This window comes from Diuraphis noxia, unplaced genomic scaffold, assembly GCF_037042655.1.
Source record: "Diuraphis noxia isolate RWA-SAM2 unplaced genomic scaffold, SU_Dnox_SAM2 contig0001, whole genome shotgun sequence".
Classification (NCBI taxonomy): Eukaryota; Metazoa; Arthropoda; class Insecta; order Hemiptera; family Aphididae; genus Diuraphis; species Diuraphis noxia.
The window spans coordinates 85,605,488-85,622,587 of record NW_028301711.1 but is presented as its reverse complement, the minus strand read 5'-3'; the positions used below and the strand labels follow the sequence as shown (position 1 = coordinate 85,622,587).

Below are 17,100 nucleotides of genomic sequence, written 5' to 3'. Positions count from 1 at the left end.
ATGGAAGTTGGTGTAATAAATTTATGTAATTAACCTACAATATACAATTTTTTTATTAGGTAAGATTTTCTGGTGGGCAACTCAATAATCTAACCTGCTTGAATAAATAATAATAATGATATTTATACATTTGTACTTTACATTTATTATAGAGTAAATTCCACAGGTGACGGCAATATTACGATAAAAAAAATATAACATACAATTCTCACATAAAAACAATATTATTAGTTTTATACAAAACTGATAGGAATCCATATATTAGCCATTTAAAAAATGAAATATGTTGATTGTATTTAAATTTACTCACCAAATCAATACATACAGGTATTCATTTAAAAAAAATGTTTGCAAAGGTTTTTTTTTAGAAATAAATAATTTGACATTTAAATAATTTATATATACGAAATCATTGAAACCATACATACAATATATCTTACATAATAATTATTATGGAACACGATGAAATTCATTAGTACTCGAAGAATACAATTATGTGCATTCAACAGAATAAGAATAACATATTAAATATACTTCAATAGGTATGTATAATGATTGTATTAATTAATCATACACATTTAAGTTTTCAATCAAATTGGATCGGTTCTATAAATGTACCTATATTATTATTTATTATAATGGTTCTATTTTGCGGAGCGACATTTTTTTACCTCAGTATTGATACAAAATTCAGCATTTAAACTTGGAACATTATAAAAAAACACCTAGGTAACCTTGAATTGAATGTACTAGATAGAATAAATTATGTATAGGTATAGTGTTATAAGAATAATTATAACGTACTGCATGTCATTTCTAATGATGTGTCTGGGTATTGTGTATACCTACCTATCATCGTCGTTGCTCAGTTTCATTCGACAATTTAAAGTTTTGAAATATAAGAAGATTTGATAAAAGCACGTTTCGTTTTTATATGGCGAAATTGAGTTCATATAATAATTGTGTCTATGGTTCAGTGGATTGCCAAAATGCACCACAAAGTTCTAATATAATGAAATGAATTGCGAAAATTCATAGACGAATAAGTATTAATGAATTAATACTGAAAAAATCTGTTGAGTATGGTCAAAAACAGTTAATAAAAATAAATTACTATGAAGGTCAACGCGAAAAATGAAATTGCTTTCGATAGAAATCGGCAGTAGGTACGTGAAAAAAACCAATGACCTCCACATCAACTGTGGTGGCCAATTAAAAAATAAAAACGGTGATTAGCGCACTTTCATCTAGATACCCATGAATAACACTACTAAAAAAAAAAACCCACAATAGTATAAGTATTTAGACAACAATCATTTTCATTATGATATGTAAGAATTTGATTAAAAATACTTGATCAAACGGAACAGGTATCACGAGTTGAACCACGGAAGCAATAATAATAATAATAATATCAATAATAAAATAGTAATGGAATTTAATCTTGATCCACGCACTTATATATTCTCGTGTAAGCTGTGTTATTTTTATTCTATATAATCGAGGAAATAAAATAATGTTCGAATTACCTATTTAAACGAGATATTATGTTGTTCTCGGCTAATGAATTAAAAATCCTGTTTCTGGGATAAGGAAAAAAAACATCGACGGGGATCAGAAATTTGAAACATATTAAATTTATAAGGATCAAAAACAAATAGATTAACAAAATTATCGAACAAACACTAAGCGCCCAAAAGATGCGTAACAGCGTAACAGCGTATTATGTAAATCTCCGTTAAGCTAGTGTATGATATTATAATATATACATAAATACAATAATGGTATATTGTACTTAAGTATATTATACAAAAAAATTATTCATAATTATCTGACTAATAATGTTTAACAAATTTTAATCAACAAATAATTGTTTATTATTATTACTATTAATTCTTGTTGAAATAATTAAAACGAATTAATATTCAATAAAGAATTAATAATGTTTTCGTCACGCAATATTTAATGCCATAATACACTCGGTCAGTTTAACCAAGCCTAACTAGCATAGACAAACTAATAAGCCAAGTAAGCAGAATTCACTGATCTTCAGTTCAGCATTATAGCTGCACAGTAAAAATAATTTATACACTTGGGGCATATTATATTTCGCGAATCGCACGTGTTTGATCAATATATTTTACATATGTTAATAGAGTATTCAAAAGGTCAACGAGTAAGACTATTTTTACTTTACATAATTATTGAAGATTCTTTTTGGAGATTGAGTATTAGTAAAAAAAAATCCTTTTGGACCTAATGAATATAATTTAAAATTTAAAAAACTTAGTACTATATAATATATAATATATTGATATTATTTATTGAAATAAATGTGTACCTATACATTTTATTATGAAACATATTTACATGCCAGAATGATTATCATAATTTTTTCTAGATTTAAAATTTTAAGTTAAAGAATAATGACCTGATTAGATATTAAAACTCGAGAAGACGCCATCACATTATCATTTTTTTGTAATATTTATCTATCTGGCATGTCGCATGTAACACGAGAAAAATATTTAATATACAATAATTTATTGTCTTAAACCTAAAACAATAGGTACAATTAATGTTTAATCACATTTTGTAATAGTGACCTTAAAGTTTTTTTTACAAAAAATATAGACGTTAAAGCAAAATTTCTGATATTTAATTAAATAAAATTAATATACATCTATAAGCCCATACTATAAATTTACTTTATCTTACATTATATAATGTAGGTACCAACTTGTCGAATGAATTAGAATTAAACGTGTCACGACAATTGAAAGAAAGGTTTTTCAAAAATTGCTTAAAAATATATATCTACTATTAGATAGGTAGGTATGTTGATACCGATCCTCGGAAATTGCAAGTGATATAACTAGAATCAGTAGATAGTAACATTGGTTTTAATGACTAAAACAAAAATTACATTTCCAAGAATCAGTTAAACACACAAAAAAACGTAATGAAATTCAATGAATGTCATTATACTTATAGATTTAGAGTCGTCGCGACGGAGTTATTGATTTTACATTACGTACTTTTATAATAACTGACAGTATAAAGCAAAAAAAAAAAATAGTTTCAAGAAGTATCTCTAATTATTGATTGAAAACTTGACTAGAAAAATGATACAATTTTCCAAATGATTTTAAAAATGAACAGAAAATGCAATTTCTTCACACATGGATAATAGGTACATTATGAAACAGCAAAGTATTTAATACATTGAATGCATTTATTATATAAACCACTAGGTACTACAACTACAAAAGAAAAAAAGTGATACGAAACGTGATAAAAATTAATTTATAGTAGAACAACGATAACCTTAGAAAAAATAAAAAACGTCAGGCCAAAAATAAAATTAACCAATATTAATTCAGCCAAATTGAATATTATTTATTAAAAGATTATAATTCAATTTAAGCAGAATAAAATTATTGTATTTTAAACAACAATAAATTAAATTGTAACGATTCAGATAAAAATCATGCAAATGAATAGGTTCAATTAAATCTTAACACCTTTGATCGAAGACATTAATTTTGTTTCAATTTAAAATTTATTTTTTATATACATATATAATATGTATATTTTATAGCCCGTTATAGGCATATAAAACAAGATAATATATTAATAGCATCTTTACAATCTATAAATATAATATATTATTATAATGCTGTATATAATACAACTTCACAACACAAGACGTTATTCTAATTCATAAGTTTAAAAAAAAATTGTACAATAAGATAAGATAACTTCAAATAAAAAATCATATCCGACAAGCGTTTTAAATGCTAATAAATAATGACCTTGTAGGTCGATGCTAATATGTAATGAATCTTAGAAAGGTATTGCATAAAATAAATCTAAGTATGAAATAGGCGATAGTAGGTAGGTATTCGGTATTATATGCGATTTGCGTTTAAAATTAAATAAATACCTAAAATAGTTTAATGATTAATTTTGTTTAGAATGTGTTTTGTGTTATCAGAAAACTGGAAAATAAAAAATAATTACTAATTAGTATACAATATGAAAACTAAAAATGCGAATTGTATACCTACCTACTATTTATAATATAATCTATAATCTATAATCTATTTAAAATAAAGTTCATTAATCAATTTTATATCTTTGTAAATAAATAATTTTCATCCGCTTTGGTGTTAAGAAAAAAAGATAGGTAACACATTTCGTAATGCTAAAAAATACTAAAATGAGAATTAATTTGGAAAAAATAAAATATGGGGTGAAATAGCAACCTATAGTATACCTCTGTATTAGGTTATTTGTTCGACTTTGGGAACCCTTATGTCAAACCATAAAAATAAAGTCAATCACCAGGCCAACTTTCCAAAATTATTGGTTGGATTCATTTAGGTTCCATAATAGTAGCAATATTAAATTTAAAAACATGAGCCTCTACACAAGAATAGAAGAATAGTCTATGCAAGTACCTACCAATTAACAATGACTTATCCAACTCAAATATTAAATTACGTTATATATGTTAAGCCTCTGGCTAGTATTGGCTTCAAATGAGTCCACAGTCTCATAATCAATTACTCTGGAACACTGACATTAACATATCAGATGTACCACAGTCGTTATTCATAAAGTTACTAAATAGTGTTGCAGTTTAAAAATAATTATTGTTGTGACACTTCAAAATCAATTTTTAACATAGTTACCATTGTTATATTATTTTTTTTCCAATTCCTAACGACAACTGCAGCACCCGCAGAAGACTTGAGTAATTATTATTAGTTACAAGATTTTGCACGAATTATAAGATATAAAATAATTGGAAATTCAATGGTTAAAGATGGTATTGTTAATTTTATTAAAAATCGTATGGTATCTGTAAACATTTGTTTAAAACGTTTTGATGCTAATTAGGTATGGTATTTTACCTTCATTAAAATTATTTCAGCATTTTCCAATACTAAAAAAAAATACTAGAAGAATATGATAAATTACTTATACCTACCGTATCGCATTATTTATTGTAACTAATATAAAAATTTCATGAAGATCATCTATAACCTATAGTAGATACCTATAACATTATTTTGCGTTCCAGAATAAAAATATAATAAACCCAACGCACAAACGTATTTCTCTTTTATAGTAAAATTTAAATTCTTCAATTAATTACACTATAACAAGCTATAAATATGAATGACACAAAATTTAATTTTAATATTTTAAGTACCTACCTATTCAATACTGTTTGTAACAAATAACTATTTGATAAGTACCTACTCGTTTATTTTTTATAAACTGTCTACTTGTGAGCTTACGGTACAAATATTGAATTATGTTCACACGTGTAAATGGTATACTAATTCTTAAACAAGATTTGAAATTCAGCAAAAGCTAATTATTGTATGAATATTTAAAAATAAGTGTGTTATTTTTCATTTTGAATGTGTTCATTTGACTTTGAACGGTTTGGCTGTGTGTCAAAAACTCATTGGCAACACATCTACTGTACGACAACGCGATACATTAGATACTAGAGATGCTAATAAATAATAATTTAAATCAAAACTCATATAATTTTTATTTGTACGGAATTAAGCAACGCTATTAATTGCTATTAATATGATTTATTAAAAATGATACGAAATGTTTCTATTGTTTTAACGTTTTAACGTTTTGCAATAAATCATAACATGATATACAAAATTAAATATAATTTAGTTTACACTCAGACTCAGCAACAAAATATTTGAAATACGATTATCTAAATTGTTGCTAAACAATTTTTTTTATTATTATCATCAAACCGCGGTATCAAAAAGGAATTGGAATATTTTCGTTATTACAAAATACTAACTGAACTAATATTCAACATTTTTAAACAAGACATATTATGTTTCATACCAGATACTGTTGTCTATTATTATTAATCTATATTGTGTAACATCAAGGTATACTAGCCAGTTTCAGTATTTTATGCTTATTATAGAACTCAGGAGTCACAACATAATATATTATAATATGAATTCAAAGACAAACATAAATCACAAGTTTTTAACTGTTTTTAATAAGTTGAGTTATTCAAGTTAATCAAATTTAAGACTTTTTAACGTCACTAGTAAGTTACCACTGTATAACTATCTAAGATTTTATCACTTAAAATAGAACGCCTCACACCCGTTTTTAAGGGGTTTGATGTAGGCAATCTTAGTGAAGCATTTAGAAAAGCTTAAAATATAATATAGTAAGTTTTTAGACTTTTAAATTATAAATAGGTACTAATTCGAAGTAATTGTAGAAACGATCCCAAGTCATTCCTCCATTGTAGGCTTTTGTGTTAAAGAACCACCTAATCTATTTCAAAATTAAGAAATAAAATTGATAAACATACATAATAATGAAGACAATAATATAATTGTTGTCACTAAGATATAAATACAAGAAAAGTTATTTTAGTTAAAAAATAAAAGAATAATGAATTCTATGTAATAACTTTTTTTGAATTAATGACTGAACCAAAAATGCTATGATACAAAAAAATTGTCTTCTGTACTGTATGTATATTAATTTAGTAGTTATGACCGTAAAGCCTGAAAATGTCTTTTTTGCATGAAACTTTTTTTACAACAATTTAATTGTTAATGTTTAAAAAAATATATCTTGTTTTTACATATCCACAAGAATATTACCGTAGTTAATATAAATATTTTTTTGTTTTGTTTTGACATCACGCTGTACGAAATGATTTTTGATAAAAATAAATAAAAATCTATATATTTCTTGAATTAATAATTTAGTATAGGTACACAATTAGGTTATTGCCTAACCACTACAGTGCAGTGCATCAAGTAGGAAGAATGTTTAACAATAAACAGTTAATTAATTTGTTTTTAATAACTAAAAGTTACACTATCATCACTTGATACCTAGGTGCAGTAATTAAATAAAATCAATTAACTTTATTTACTGAGCTTAGTTAGTTTCTAATGCACGATTCCCTGTAGTAACTTTTAACTTTTAGCATTCAGATTTAAATAAGCTATGTGTAAATTATTATTATCATTCAATTTAACGTTGATTTGACTTAATACTAACTTACAATTAACATATTATTTTGATTACCATCTACGTTCATTATGTATTGTTTATCTTATGCTTTGATTCATCATTAAAAAAAAAAAATTAGCACATTTATTTTAACAATTTAACACACCTACTCAATGACGAAGAACACTCAAAATCTTCGCTATATGTATATCAGAACAAAATCGACAATTTTTTTTACTGAATTTTATATAATATATCATATTCCGATAAATAGCACTGACGCTAACAATTTTTTAAGAATATTTAGTATTTAAAACTTTTAACGTAAAGAATTATACTATATAGTATAATATAATAATGATCATACATCATTTATTATTGGCCACTAAAACGTGTCTTACACTTTAACCTAAGATTAGATTAACATAATAGTATGTTTATCATTTCATTAAATGCGATAATAATTAAAATTCTTATATCTACATAAAATCCCGCGTGGTGTTTGTCCACTACTGCCCTAATCTAATTTTAGATAGATACTTACAGCTTATTTACTAAGTACGTTTTCCGGTTTTCGTACCTCATACTACTTCAAAATTGTATTTTTGTCCATTGATATTTTCTGAAAAATGTTCAGCTTCAGAATATTAAATAAAAATGTATATTTTCATTCAGAAAAAAAAAATAAATATTAGTCAAAATTATAATTTTAAAAAAATATGTTTTTTTTTAAATTTCAATTTTTTTCAAAATACTTGAGTGCTCTACATAAGACACAATACTCTGTATAATATATATTTTTATTAAAATTAAATTATTATTATTTCAAAAAAGAAGAATGCAATTATTAGATGATTGCATGTGCATAATAATTAAATAATATTGTAATTTTATTTAAAAATAAAATATAATTTAAGGTAGGTACCGCCTATCTAACATAAAATAGTACTATTGGAATCATTAGTATTACAATCACGTGTTGTATAAAGTACACTGTTATGTAATATATTACTACGATAATTTAAAATGAAAAAAAAATTGTTACTGTAATTAATTTTTATTTACTATTTTTAGACCCCTACCCCAACCCCATTTAAAAATCCTGGATGCGTCACTATACTCAACAGAACGCCAGCACTGTATATCACACGACAGCGTAAGATTTATATGTGAAGTGTTCGTCATGCAGCATATTACTTCACCTGTCCTGTTTTTATTTTAGCTCTGATATTGCAGATTCATTCGATTAACCTTGATGAATTTAACGACAATTACCACTTAGTTTTATTGAGCTAAAAATAAACACCATCCAGTTAATATAGCGATATAAAAGGGTCTTGTATGAAGGAAAGGTCATTTTCCTCCTACACACAATATAGAAAACAGTTTACGTGTCATAAATAATTGGTTTATAGGAAGCTAGTCCGCGGTACTTAATTTTAATAAAAATACATCAACGCGTATATACTATATATATATACGTATGTGTTACAATAATTCAACATTTAAAATCTTAATTGAGTGAAAAATATGTTTTAATATTTAATCTATTAATAACATGCACAGCATTGAAACTACAATACAAGTATACAAACCGTTTATAAACCGTATCCTCTTTCGATACACCAACGTGACTATGTAGAATTAGGTACCTACTAAATAGAATACAATATTACAATATGATGTAGTGCTCATTGCATTTGCATATTTGTTTGTATCCTTTTTGGAATTTATCACTGCAGAGTAAAGTAAAGGTTCACTTCATGATACGACGAGCAAATTAAAAGTTCATATTACGGTATATTTTCGGGTAGATGTGATGATATTTTATTGTAAGTAACTTATGCATATTTTCTAATTTTTACGAATTGTTATGCATATTTCATAATTATTGCACCAACATTTAATAAAATAAAAAAATCTATAAAATATTTGAATGTTTTTGTAAAAATTAAAAATTCTGTACTAAAAATATAATCGAATCCACCAAAAAGTTTAAAATTATAAGTGTTGAATGTGTTAGTTTTACAATGTGTTTTTATGCATCTGTAGATGCAATTTTTAGAAATAAAAAGTTAAAATCATACAGTCACGATTATCTTCAACGAGAGTTAAAAATTTTAAATCATAAAAATTTGAAAAATATTAAGTAAATAAAAATTTCATATAATTATTTTATGCATACCAAAAATATCATATTTTCAATTTGAATAGCCTATAAGTTCGATAATAATTTATGGCATGGTCCCTCGATTCTCACAAGTTGTTATTACCTACTGCAATTTAAAAATATCAAAAATACACTTCATGCAAATCATATTTTATGTAGACCTAATCATTTGCATGTTCCACAGTAAATCAAAATTGTAAACTACTTTGTATTTCTAATAATAAGTAAAAACTTATGAAAATATATATCTACAGAATGATTTTATATGGGTAAAAATTATAATTTGGTGTCTGACTATGAAGAAAATACCCTCATAGACATGGCAGCACAACCATAACTGACAGCGTCAGACAAATGCGAAGTACATTCAATTCATTTTTTTTTCAATATTATTGGACTCTATTTTCATCAGTGTTTTTTAGTCGTTGCAGTGACTATTACGAGGTAGTGCACCACTCAAAATCTAATTAACAGTAAACAGCCTTCCTCGATTTTTTTCTTAATTTAAATTATTAAAAATGTATTATGAGTTTCAGTACATTAGTAAAATATGTTTAAGAATAAAAAATGTAATTAAACTACTTGAGTATTTATCTTTTTCAATTCAAACATTTATGGCTGAGATTTTTTGAGAGCATTTACCCGCATTTGTTGTAACCGTCGTCATATAAACGTGAACATACCAAAATTTTATTCAGAAGTTCCAATTTTGTGTTATATAATATGAAAAATATTGTCATAATTTAAACTAATGATAATTTTAAAACAATAAATCCATTTTTGTTGAATTGTTATGCTTTATTTAACTGCAGAACTACTACCGTAAATTTTAAATATTTCTTTAAATCGTTAAGTTTCGAAACCTAAATTAATACGGTCAAAACAGAACACCTGTTGATAAAAAATATTATGTTATTATTAACACAGTATTGATCTCAATAATGTATTACAATACATACATAGATTTTGACTTTTGGAATATACATATGTTGACCAATTAAGATTACATTACTAACAGTTATAACTTATAATCCAACCAGTACCGACAACAGTAGGTAGACGGACAATATTCATTGATAAACTTATAGGTATACATAATCATAATATGATGGTAAAAATGTTTACACTTCATTGCAGTCTCCACTGGTGGCTGATAAAAACTTAAACTTTGCAATACAGTGCACCTGCTCTCTTATAATTATAATATGGCGTAGGTATTATATACGGTATTTGTGTGTTATTTATTTTATAATATTTTAACCGTAGTAGGTCATTAGTCGTAATTATTGTCGATGAACACTATTAATGAAATATAATATACTCACAACGCACTCTTCAGATTGGAATAGACGTGATGCACCATAGTTGAAGAGTATGGAAAGTATTGATTGATATCTTCCGATGTTGGCTGCAGGTAGGTAGGTGCCTCCTATTACTGTAATATACAGTCGGAAGATGGCGATGTAAATAAATACTGGCAGTTACCTAGCTGCTACCACTCGATCGGTTTCACTAATCGAAAAACCTGGAAAATAAAAAATAATATAGCTATAAAAAGTGATGCGTGAAATTATAGTCCTTTCACAAAATATAGGTTCATGCGTTATAAAATATAAATGGACGTGCTCGCCAAGGATATAGATAGGGTTCAAATATTTATTTCCCCCCTATACGATTGCTTTTTTGCAATATTTATTATAAATATATTTGGTTTTCATATTTATGTCAAATATTATTATTATTTTAAATGTTATACCTACTTAAATCCTAACGATGGTGGTGTACGAACATCGAAAGACTATATAAAATAAAATTACCACATAGATATTAACTACAGAGCACAATTAATTAGAAATGCCTTTTGTTGTTTGATAATCTAATAGATCATATATATAATATACCTATAAATTATTATTCTTACAACATACCATAATATGTATATTGCTTAAATAGCTAGAACAATCTGGAAATTTTGATGTATAAAAGTTGAACTTCAAAAGAATAGTTAATTATTTATGGTAATTTATATAGAATTCAAAGCTTGGTGAACAAGTAGAGTGGCATTAATGGTTGAATTATATCAATATTAAAAATAACTAACTATAAGTACCTATACCGGCTATACCTACTACAGTTAACTAATGGTTAAAATTTTGATTTCTTATAAGTACAACAAAATATTCTGTTTCGGATTGCGTAATTACAAAATATGTATGTATGGTATCGTTCATAAAAATAAAATTTGAAAAATGATAGGAAAAAAATATACTGATACAAATTAAAAATATAAAAAGTGATTACCTATTGTTATTTTATTTATTATTATTAACGAACATATTATAAAGTACCTATGCATTTGAGAGATAGATTACTCGTATAACAAGTTTTCGTTATCATTAAAGTATTAAACATAAATTGTAATTATATTTTTATATTTTTATGTATATTTTTATATATATTAATTATTTATTATTGACGTGTATCTATCTGTGTATGATTTGGTATAGATTTATATATTGTACAAATATTATTAATATTGACGTTCATTGTATAATTTTTTTATATTGACTGAAAAAAACTATTTATAATACATATTTTTATACACTAGGACTAGGTGTAATGTAGAATAATATTATAATTTATAAACCCTGAAAACAACTGAGCGCAATAATTGGTATATTAAAAGGTCATTTTAAGCGCAATTGATAAACTCCCATTTACACAAATGTGACAATAATGTATTTCTAAAAATCGCATTATTATTTTTATTTAAGTAAGTTAATATTTAATAGGTAGGTACAGTTTACACCTAATTATTATAAATAATATAAAAATATAATTATTTATTTTCTTAAAATAATATTACGAGATAAGAAATAAAATAAAACCGGTGAAGTCGATTTATTGATATGTCGAGTACCTATTGTTGGTCATTGAGTAGCCGCCAGCATGTCAATGTAACAAATGTGTTAAATTTGAATTCGAAGATAAATCAACGGATATTGTGAAATGCAATATGAACGCAAATGGCATATCCCTTAATATATTTTATTATCTACATATTATTATGTAGTATAAATAGTGTCGTCCTAGCCATGGCCACTGGGCCGTAAACCTGAAACCATAGAGTCATATTATAAGTCTATAACTCTATGCTGCGAACGCGGTCAGGGTCCCTCCTAGGGGTATACTCGTATTTAGGATTTTTTCAAGGAGAAATATATGTTAACAAACATTTAATTTATCCAAGGGGAGGGTTCACTTACCACTGTCACTTACCACTAGTTCACTTACCATCGAAATCACAATTTAATAAATAAATAACAAATAATAAGAGACCGAAGGGGATCTCTCTACAATGCCTATAGGATGTGGCTTGGGGAGAGAGGCTAATCCTACCTAATGTGAATTTAGCACCCCCCCCCCCCCCAGGTTTATTATCGTACTAATGTAATTTTTGTAAGTAAAAAAATAAAATATGACCTACATACTAGGTGCATAATGCATAAAAATAAATTGAAAAAAAAATACTTAAAAAAAATCAAAGGTATACTTGTACTCGTATTTTATAAAAATTGTTCAAAAATGTTGAATGTTTTGTACGATGTACATAAATTACATAAGTTATTATCAGAAATAATATTAATAGTTTTAGTTTTATCTTTGTATTTAGCACGATAATATTGACAATAGATATCAAATTGTCACTACTCACTGAGTTATTTAAATAAGGCTGTTTTACCCAAAACGTATATTTGTTGTTTTGTGCCCGACGATCATTGAAATCATAAATTGGTTGATCACAATTGTGTACTTAAATTTATTATTTTAAATGATTGTGATTTTTGTAATTTAATTAAGCTTTTATCTTTCAATATTACAGCTGTTAGTGTTTTTAACTAATAATAATAGTTTAATAATTATTTTGGATCATTTACAAAGTATGGAGACAAAGCCTCAACTTATTTTTAATTTAAAAATGATAAGGCTGAAGTCTCCGATATTGAAATTCCCTGTTTGTGTATATGCCGTGGGGCCCAAAAAAATTTTACGCCGGGCACCGAAAACCATCGTGCCGACACTGAGTGATCCGCAGGAACTATAGTGTTTCGCTGTTGATGGACGATGTCTACCCAAAAATAATTGAAAAAATAGTTATTATAGCTGAGCATAGAATAAAGAGTATAACTTAGTATATAAAATAAACTTCATTCAGCTATTACTTCAAAACTAAGTTCGACAGCCAAATTCTGACTTCAGCATTGTCAATATAAATCAATATAAATAACTAAATAAGCTTAAAAACAAAATTGCAAAAAAATTGTGTCCGGCAAAGTAGCAAAGTTAATTTTCTTTTAATAAAGAGCCTAATAATTAAATTCAGACATTTTAACTGAATTTATTTATTCTAAAATGCAGACAATAAGTCTTTTGAATATCTAAACAAGTACTAAAAGGTAAACTAAAATACTTAAAGTAGGTAACATTTACACATTAATTATTTTAACTATTATTAATACCATAAAAATAGATATAGTATAGCATATGATGTTATACAAATAACAAAGTTCAAATGTACAATTATATAGGTATTATATAAAATTCAATTCATTTCTGCAAGTATCAAAATACTGCCATAAATAATTAAAATATAATTTATATTTAAGCGCGCAAGAGAAAGTATTTCTGGACAAATTAATAACAGCTATATAACATTAAATTATGTAAGAATCGATAGCGCAAAAACGAACGCGTAGTGTAAATAAATTAAGTACATTCTGGTACGATTCGTGAATGGATCTAATAATGTTAAATTTAAGTGTGATGAAGTGCAAATAATCATTTTATACGAATTCAATGACTTCAACTGTCTTAGATGGACTATTAATCCAAATCGAAGGGCAATATTCAAGGTTGAAACTTGAAGCAAACGAGAGAGCAATTGTAGAGTGTTTTAAAATTGTCTTCCTTGTTACTTTCTAAAGTATGCAGTAGAACATTTTGTAATGTTAAACCGGCTTATGATTTTTATAAATGTAGTTAAAATTAAATAGATTTACATTTATATACTTACTACTTACTAGGTACGTATTACTTAATTCGAATAATAAAGATTGAAACTTATTTAAATTTCGAATAAATGTGGATACAAGTTTGCCTCACTCCATACCAGTTTGTGTGATTATCATTAATTTATTAACACTTAGAACATTATAAACTTGTTGGAAATTGGAATTAATATACAATGTTAAGATATAGTATAGATATTACGTTGTGTGGATTTACATCTTACTTATTTTTAACAATTAAATACTGCATATACTACATAAACTACATCCCATTTAAAAATCATTTGACTATCACAGCTTCACAAATCTAAAAACCAGTGCCGCAACAATAGGGGAGGCAGGGTATGAAATGCATTCCCTGGCCAGGTTTTATGTTATGGGGGGGAGGGCCATCATCAAAGGGAAAAATTAAGCAAGTTATTAATAAAAAAAAAAAAAAATGGAAAATGTACATTCTATATTTCTATAATAGATAATGTTACAAATTACAATCAACCGCCAAATGTTGAATAAATATCCGACAAATTTAAGACCACTCACCACTGATAACTGATAATCTTTGTTTACATGTACGGTGGTAATTCACATTTGAAAATTAAAAATAGATTTATTTATAACTCTCAACATGGCTCGGGCCATGGACACACAACACATTTATTATGATAGGTATATCAGTAATCAGTATAACTAATGCCTACTAAAATTGTAACTCGTTAATCGTTTATCTTTATGATTACTATTATAGTATTATTACATAAATACTCGAATTCTTCATGAGCATTGAGCTCCTCAGCACGACGGAGTAAAGAAATCTAGAAATACTATAATGATAATATTGTGGCGATACTCGTTGAATTTGATCATATTTTTGTGTGTTATACTTAATTTTTAACTTTTGTAACTAAGTTAAGTTTATTGTTTTAATATCGTTATCGTTTTATTAAAACTTCTGTAAAAAATGATGAAACCAAAAGTCCTCAGTGGTGTGGCTAAAAGGAAGAAAAATAAAGAGCAAAAAGAAATTATTTTAAAAAGTAATAAAAAAATTTTTAAATTTTTTAAAGCAGATCAACATGAACAAAGTAAGTTTTATTAGAAATATTTCATTTTTTTAGTTTAATTATTATTATTATATTACAAATTGCAAAGCATACATGTAACTAGATATAATAATATAGTAAACCAATACAATAAATACTGCTAATATTGTAATTTCAGTAGAATTTTTAACTCTATAGTTATATTGTAACTCCCTATTAAAAAAAATATTGCATTACCAATACTCAATTATTGTAAAATACTGTGTTTTTATGTTATGTTAATTTATAAAAAAATATAATGAATACCTAGTTGGTATATGTTTTTCAAACATTTATTTTCAATAGTCTTACATTTTTTAACTAAACATTTATATGTTATATTGATTTATATAACAATTTAAGTAAATAACAGTAAATAATCCATAATGTTTTTAAAATTGATTCTAGATGAAGATGACCATCTAAGACATGGGGTTGAATCAGATATTATATTGGACACCGAATCATCTGCTATACATGGTAATAAAATAATATATTTTGTGTTAGCGTTAATATGTATAATTTTGTCATTTTGTGTATTGCTTAGGAATTCTGTACAGTATCTGACGATTTTTAAACATGTGTATAATATTTATTTTTTTACAAGCATTTTTGGGTATTTTATGCAATAACTAGGAATTTCATAATACCTATGACAAACCTATTTATTTTTATTTTACTGACTTATTTCATTAAACTAAATTGATTTTAATAAAATTAATGGGATAAAATGGGTGGCAGATATCTTACTAAAAATTTGGAATAATTAACGCCTTCAGATATTAAGCACTTCAAATATGCTCCAATTACATCGGTTGATGTGAAACGATAATTTAGCCGTTTTAAAAATAATTTGAAACCTGATTAGTAAAACTTAACATACAATAATTTAAAAGAAATTGTAATTACTCAACACATATTTTATATTTTTATAATTATATTTCATGATTTTTTTCCATAAATGCATTAATTTTTACTTAGAATTAAAAAAAAATTCTTACATATTTTCGTTATTTTTAGCACATAATTATACTCTAATTAATATTTTTATTACAAATAAATCAGTTTTAACGTTATCACCGTTTGGGGGAATTAAATTACTTCGATTTTTTTATTTTAGTATTTTTCTGATAGGAAAATATCTCTAGTTGCTATTATTACGCATAACCAGTATTCGAAAAAATCATTTTAGTTTTTTTAATGTTATTCAAAAACTAATAACTTTAAATACTCAAAATATTCACCAAATGTTTGTATGACAAAAAATTCTCCTTATATAGGATAAAATTTTCAAAATATTTTGATTCTTTTTGAGCTGTTTATAGCCCAAGAGAATTTTTCGATTTTTATAAGCTTATTCAGGAAAGTCGCTAAAACTCTTTTTTGGATTAGTTTTTACCAGTTCGTAAAGTCACTAAAACATTCCATTCATTTAATGTCCGTATGTCTTTCACAAGTTACATGTACTGCGTTTGGAGACTACATTTTTGACAACTAAATCGAAAGTAGTTACCGACGATAATTTGGATCTATCCAATCAGTGACTACAAATGGCGTTGAAAAATTTCACTTAGGATTTAATCCTGAATTTTACACTCAGGGTCCATCTGTGTTTATGGTTATTGATGTTTAACGAAATATTCATATCGATACAGGGTTACATATTAATAACCAATGCCATAAGGGATTTCAAAATATTGTCCCGTCCAATTTAAAAACAAAAACAAGTTAGTACCTAAATACA

At 25.8% G+C, this 17,100-nt stretch overlaps 1 protein-coding gene and 1 long non-coding RNA gene across 5 annotated transcripts in view; one reads left to right on the top strand and one right to left on the bottom strand.

Annotated features, from left to right (window-relative positions):
* Positions 1–17,100, bottom strand: part of Treh (Trehalase) — a 117,826-nt gene that overhangs the window by 84,968 nt on the left and 15,758 nt on the right. For 3 of the 4 annotated variants that reach the window (XM_089218039.1, XM_089218037.1, XM_089218047.1), the window contains exon 2: positions 10,534–10,733. In XM_089218039.1, the coding sequence (XP_089074165.1) occupies positions 10,534–10,571 (38 nt within the window). In that variant the 5' untranslated portion in view covers positions 10,572–10,733. Of the gene's footprint in view, positions 1–10,533; positions 10,734–17,100 lie in introns of those variants that run through there. The other variant, XM_089218042.1, reaches the window with a different exon arrangement.
* On the top strand, positions 15,003–15,923 carry LOC149062255 (uncharacterized). The gene is made up of 3 exons (XR_016189316.1): positions 15,003–15,359; positions 15,765–15,836; positions 15,904–15,923. It is a non-coding gene; the product is annotated as an uncharacterized LOC149062255 (long non-coding RNA).